At 45.8% G+C, this 6,657-nt stretch overlaps 1 protein-coding gene across 1 annotated transcript; it reads right to left on the reverse strand.

The window, feature by feature from the left end:
- Positions 1-287: 287 nt before the first annotated feature.
- On the reverse strand, positions 288-2,448 carry LOC116224608 (cerebellin-2-like). The gene is made up of 3 exons (XM_031584926.2): positions 1,839-2,448; positions 1,537-1,659; positions 288-1,352 (listed from the first exon to the last, which is right to left on the reverse strand). The coding sequence occupies exons 1-3, from the start codon at positions 2,395-2,397 to the stop codon at positions 1,069-1,071; spliced, it is 966 nt and encodes a 321-aa protein (XP_031440786.1). The 5' UTR covers positions 2,398-2,448; the 3' UTR covers positions 288-1,068.
- Between the last annotated feature and the right edge of the window lie 4,209 nt (positions 2,449-6,657).

Raw genomic sequence — 6,657 nt, forward strand, 5'->3', positions numbered from 1 at the left:
GTCATGTTCTCTCAGTGTTGCCTGTGCCTGTGCCACCACCACTACTGTCATGTTCTCTCAGTGTTGCCTGTGCCTGTGCCTGTGCCGTCACCTCTACTGTAATGTTCTCTCAGTGTTGCCTGTGCCTGTGCCATCACCTCTACTGTCATGTTCTCTCAGTGTAACCTGTGCCTGTGCCACCACCTCTACTGTCATGTTCTCTCAGTGTTGCCTGTGCCACCACCACTACTGTCATGTTCTCTCAGTGTTGCCTGTGCCTGTGCCACCACCTCTACTGTCATGTTCTCACCGCTGTTTTCTTTCTGCCTAACTGTCTTTTTTTAGGGCCTGTGTTGCTGATATGGAGAGCAATTAAACCGTAAACATTTTCTTCAACCAGTTTTTATTGTCAGAGTGGGGAAGGGTCACTCTATTATAGACACAGTGATAGTTTACATATTAATAGTGTTTTATATATCTCTACAAAGCAGTTAATGACCCAGAAATACCTTCAGTGTCCCACTATGCCCAACAAAAAACAGCCTACAGCCAAATCACAGCCCTGAGGATATCCTTAAGTAACCCCACTCTCACGCTTGTCTTATTGCTTTTTTTTAAGGTAATAGAGAAGATGTCAAATGCCTTGTGCTATTGGTTTGGGATTTTCCACAGCGGCCAATCCTCTCACGCTCACATGGTAGGTTGGTGAGCACTGTCTTGTATCTGTCCTGTGTGTATATAAGTCCCAACCGAAGGGGAGAATGCTACTGTCATATCTTAGCATTTAGAACTCCGGTAAATATTTAAAATGAGTGCATATATTCAGGAACACTGAATTGACACTTGCGGTATATTCAACTCAACACATTGGGTTACTTGTACATGCAATAAATCCCAGAAGAAGTGATAAGGTCCTCAACATAACTCATAAACACACAAAGAACATAACTGCTTTGCCTTTATTTAATCAGACTCTAAATTGTAGTGATTCACATTTATTATTTTGCCATGTTTGTCAATTACTCTCAAATATTAACTTGTTGACGAAATGTCTGAAGATACATACATGTGTTTCAAATACTGTACATATCACAACTGGGTGACCAGAAATCCAGTGAACACAGTATCATGGTATGATCCATCCCAAACCCAGGTATCTTTATCAAGAATGACATAGACATGATCATCCACCTCCAGTTTCAATGCAACACCATTGGATCCGTTTTCTGTCCTACCCCTGTCCGTTGAATGATGTGAAGTAGTGGCTATTAGCTGACCATTCTGGTGTAAGGACAAAGATGCCCTATTCTGTTGGCCAGCATGGTAGCAGAAGTAGAAATAGTAAATTCCTCTGACTGGGGCAACAAATATTCCTAAAATAGAAAAAAAGACACAAAAAGAAACAAAATAAATATATGCAGGATAATTTCGATCACAAATAAGTAACCTTTATGCTACCATATAAATTCATCCTTCCATTACAATTCAGTAATGTTTACCTCAGTAAAATTAATCTACACATGTTCAACATGCACTTTTACATATGTTTGCATATACCTGTGGATGGATTATAGGCGTTGCCTAGGTTGGTGAGCACATTCTTGTATTTAAGAGTTGTCTGTACGTTATATGGTCCTGTGTTTCCATGACCCCCAACAGAAGCGGAGAATGCTACCTTGCCTGGAAAAACACACACACACACACACACACACACACACCCACACACACACACACACACACACCCACACGGGTGGATATATAAAGAGAGACAGAGCTCTTTGGGAAGTAGATGGCATACGTTTAATACAGTAGGTTTGTATTTTATTATGTAGTTTATTATTTATTGCCCATCAACTCACCTGCATTTGCCCTCTTTAACTGCTCAATCTCACTCTCCAGTGCCACTGCTTTTGTCTCGCTGGCCTCCAGCCTCGTCTCCATGGCCACTGCTTTTGTGTCGCTGGCCTCCAGCCTGGTCTCCATGGCCACTGCTTTTGTCTCGCTGGCCTCCAGCCTCGTCTCCATGGCCACTGCTTTTGTGTCGCTGGCCTCCAGCCTGGTCTCCATGGCCACTGCTTTTGTCTCGCTGGCCTCCAGCCTGGTCTCCATGGCCACTGCTTTTGTCTCGCTGGCCTCCAGCCTCGTCTCCATGGTGACTGCTTTTGTCTCGCTGGCCTCCAGCCTGGTCTCCATGGCCCTCATCCTCCCCTGCATGGTCCCCAGCGCCCTAAGCAGGAGCTCACAGGTGCTGAGCTGACAGACCTCTGGTGCACTCTGGTTGCTGTAGTTCTGAATCTCGTTACTGTTCTCTGTGCCGTGTCCATCTTCAGAGGGGACGTCTGGATCCAGCACTGCTGTTGCAGCAGGCCCACACACCCAGGAGACAAGCAGAGACAGCAGAATGAGAGTTCCCTTCATTTTGTGCGGACACAATCCCTTTCAATAACATCCGTCCTAACCATCGACTTACATACCCTACTCTTAGCAGACTTGAGTTAATCATTAATCATTCTTTTATGGAAGCCTAACCATAAGCTTTTATAGAGGTTCAGTTGTGGAGATATATTCAGCAAATGATAGTTATACATTTACTTGACCATTTTCTAATACAGTTCAGTTGAGTTGTGTTGGGATTCACTCGTGTCATGATTTCAGTGTTGAGTTGTGTTGTTGTGTTTCACTCGTGCCATGATCTCAGTGTTGAGTTGTGTTTGGTTTCACTCGTGTCATGATTTCAGTGTTGAGTTGTGTTGTTGTGTTTCACGAGTGCCGTGATCTCAGTGTTGAGTTGTGTTTGGTTTCACTCGTGTCATGATCTCAGTGTTGAGTGTTTGTTTCACTAGTGTCATGATCTCAGTGTTGAGTTGTGTTGTTGTGTTTCACTAGTGTCATGATCTCAGTGTTGAGTTGTGTTGTTGTGTTTTGTTGATTTTGCTTCAGAATGAACATGGAATGAACGAAGATTTTTAACACTTTGCAGGTACTAAATCAGGGATCCACTTTGCATCTGAGAGGATCGTTTCAGAGGCTAGAGTTTAGAGGATTATAAGGGATGTGACAGGGACCTATCATCCCACCTAAGGTTGCAAAGTGACACCATTATATCCATTTGATGTTCCACTATGAACTTTATGATGAGAGGTAGAAGTTGAGGAGGAGGAGAAGACCTGAGGAGGATGAAACAGATTCACACAACACACAGCGAGGGAAGCAGCTGGTTTGGGTTTTATTCTGTTCTAACGGTGAAGCTGGGTGGAGATAGTTCCAACTAAAACGAACCCTAAAATACTTCCTTATCCATCTGTATCCCTGGCTGTCTAGGTTGATGATAAAATTAAACTCAAAAAGGTTAATTGTCAAACTCTGAACATATACATTCAAACTCCTCAAATGTATATTTTTAAATATGGTCATGGTGACCGTTCTGATCAGTTATTATCCAACTGGTGCGTAGCTGCACTGAGAACTGTTAACATTGGTCTTCATTATTTAAATTATTAGTTGTACTTACTGGACTCTTCATCATACAAAGCTCATAGAGTAGACAGCCCAAAGACTAAACATCGCTGTAAAAAGAAATACAAAAAGAAAACTGATTGATGATCATAATGATTCTCAGTGGTTGTCATACCTCTTTTAACATTGTGCAATATATGAATCTATGGTGTGACTGTGTATACAACTTAAGTATTTAAACATGTATTCAATAATGTGAACTTCATGGCCTCCCTATATATTAAACAAATCATCAGAAGGAACGGTAGCGGTGGTGAAGCAATGTTACCTCTTGTCATGGTATTCACCCCCAGCAATCAGTTGAGTTAGAGTAAAAACTAATCTGAAAACAACAATATCTCAAAGGGGCCAATCACATGGAGAGGTGAATCAGTCTGACATGATTATCATTTCTATGGAACACTGCTCCCTCATGAGATTTCAAACACATGCCTTGGAAAGAAATATTGTTTCAACCTCAAGGTGTCAGCGTTATCACCCATGCTGAATGTAACCACTGTAAGAGATGAACAAAAGACAACTATGTGTGCGTGTGTGTCTGATTTGCTTCATGTACTGCACAGTTATCTCAAAAACAGGCACTGCACGACGAGGCGAGCAGGGAATGTTGTCACACCTTCTAGTTTTCTCGGCGCCGACGCGAGTGGCAGCCTTTCCAAGAAGCTCCGTTGTCGCGTGTCTTTTTCGCTTTTTTAAAGTTTGTTTGTCCTGTTTACACTTTGCTCTTCATAGGCACTGTGTAGATATATTTATATCCTATGGATACACGCATTAATCGACTGCAACAGGGCAGTCAGAACTTTGTTTACTCGAGGGATCAGCTGATCGCACTGCGGGCGAGGAATCATGCCGGCAAAGTTTACCCCATACCGGAGGAGCTGGTGAGACGCTACCGTGGAACCAGAGCTGGTGCGTTGGTGAAGGCTAGGCACCGGGAGAAGCGGTGGAGGTTCAAACCAGCTATTCCTTCGTGTGTGATGGGGAACGTAAACTCGCTGGCCAACAAGACAGATGAGCTGGCAGCCTTGGTGGCGAACGTGAAGCTGTACAGGGAGTGCAGCTTACTTTGCCTCACGGAAACCTGGCTAACCAGCAACATTCCGGACCTCAATGTGGAACTACCCGGCTTTACTACGGTGAGAGCGGACAGAGACCTTAAGCTAAGTGGCAAACGAAAAGGTGGGGGGCTTGCACTTTATGTCAACATTAGGTGGTGCAACCCAGGGCATGTGACTGTTAAAGAGACCATCTGTTGCCCAGACATAGAAGTGTTAGCCGTTAGCCTCCGTCCGTATTACATGCCCAGGGAATTCTCGCAAGCCATTGTTGTGTGTGTTTACATCCCTCCACGAGCTACGATCGAAGTCGCGTGTGACACCATCTACTCCGTTATCGCTGGGCTCCAAACTCAACATCCTGAGGCCTTCATTGCAATCTCGGGGGACTTTAATCATGTTACCCTGGACTCAAGTCTGCCTGCTTTTCACCAGTTTGTGTCTTGCCCAACAAGAAAGAACAGGACAATTGACCTAATGTATGCTAACGTGAGGGATGCATACAAAGTGTTAGATTCCAGTGATATTTCTCATGTACAGATATCTTGTGTATGTCCCTCCACCACTACCAGGCCCGTAGGCCCAAATTCCTGTAAGGTTATGTAGTGCAGGAGTCCTCCTGGCGCCTGGGTTCTTAGGCTGAAGGACATTGATCGACTGTCATGGTCCTGTATGTGTATGTGTGTGTGTTAGAGATTGTTATGCATTCCATTCGGTTTACGTAATGCCACCAGTTAAATTAGCCTGTGCCCGAGGCTCAGGAGATCAGAGCGGGATCAGAGCGACTCGCAGAGGAAGGAAGACCATCTCCTGAAAGACGGACCCCCACACGCATCCGCGTGTGCCCGACGACTCTTAGAACTCTGCTCAACTTAGAAATACTTAGACTCAGAAAAGTACTTAGTGATATTTCTTGTCTGACAATAAATATCTCTCACTCTGATCCGAACCGCTCCAGCTTCCTTGATTGAGACAACCAACTAGACCACCCTTTAGAATTAAGTGTAATAGCCTAAATATAGAGAAGAATCTTACAAAAGCCACACCACTTCCCCCCTTAGGGAAATCCGATCACAATCTGGTTTTCCTACAACCCAAATATACACCAAAAGTGCACAGGCAACCAACCACCACGCGCTCCTTCAGGAAATGGTCTCCTGAGGCGGAGGATGCCCTCAGGGACTGCTTCGAGTCAACTGACTGGAGTGTGCTGCAGGACTCTTTTGGAGAGGACATTGAAGGGGTCACACACTGCACTACTGACTACCTGAACTTCTGTATGGACATTGTCGCTCCCACTAAAACGGTGCGCTGCTTCCCTAACAACAAGCCCTGGATTACCTCTAATGTAAAGCATCTCCTCAACAGGAAAAAGAGGGCTTTCAAAGAGGGGGACCAGGAAGAGAGGAAGCGCGTACAGGGAGAGCTGAAGACCATGATGAGAGAGGCAAAGGACTTATACAGAAGGAAGGTGGAGCAGAAGCTGCAGGAGAACAATATGAGAGAGGTATGGGATGGCATGAAAACCATCACAGGCTGCAAGAAGAGCAGCAGCACTGTAGAGGGGGATGTGGTGAGAGCAAACCAGTTTAACCAGTTTTACAACAGGTTTGACAACCCAGCTCCAGGTGTTAGTGACTGTCTAACACCTATTCCTGCATCCCCCCCATCAGCTGCTGCTAACTGCTCACCTCACGCCACAACCACCCCACCCCTCCCCCCTGCTCTGATCACAGCCAGTGCGGCCCCACTCCCTCCAGCTTCAAGCTCTGTGCCACGCTCCACAGCTGCACCCCCCCAGGTGACCACACAGAGCCCCCCCCTCCCCCCAACCATCACGGCGGTTCAGGTCACAGGAGAGCTGAGGAGACTGCGCCCCAGAAAAGCAGCCGGCCCTGATGGAGTCTGTCCAAGACTCCTCAAGGCATGCGCAGTGGAACTGGGTGAGCCTCTGCAGCATCTCTTCAACCTGAGCCTCCAACTGGGGAAGGTGCCTGCTCTGTGGAAAACGTCCTGCTTCATCCCCATCCCGAAGAAGCCACACCCCAGTGAGCTGAATGACTTCAGGCCAGTCGCTCTTACATCACACATATCCAAGACCATGGAA

Source organism: Clupea harengus, chromosome 18 (assembly GCF_900700415.2).
Source record: "Clupea harengus chromosome 18, Ch_v2.0.2, whole genome shotgun sequence".
NCBI classification, from domain to species: domain Eukaryota; kingdom Metazoa; phylum Chordata; class Actinopteri; order Clupeiformes; family Clupeidae; genus Clupea; species Clupea harengus.

Bases quoted from the DNA above. Each gene is read 5' to 3' on its own strand.
- LOC116224608 (XM_031584926.2), bottom strand. From the start codon at position 2,397: ATGAAGGGAACTCTCATTCTGCTGTCTCTGCTTGTCTCCTGGGTGTGT. The intron at 1,660-1,838 runs GTGAGTTGATGG...GTGTTTTTCCAG, and splicing joins GTTAAAGAGGGCAAATGCAG to GCAAGGTAGCATTCTCCGCT. The intron at 1,353-1,536 runs GTATATGCAAAC...TTTCTATTTTAG, and splicing joins CGCCTATAATCCATCCACAG to GAATATTTGTTGCCCCAGTC.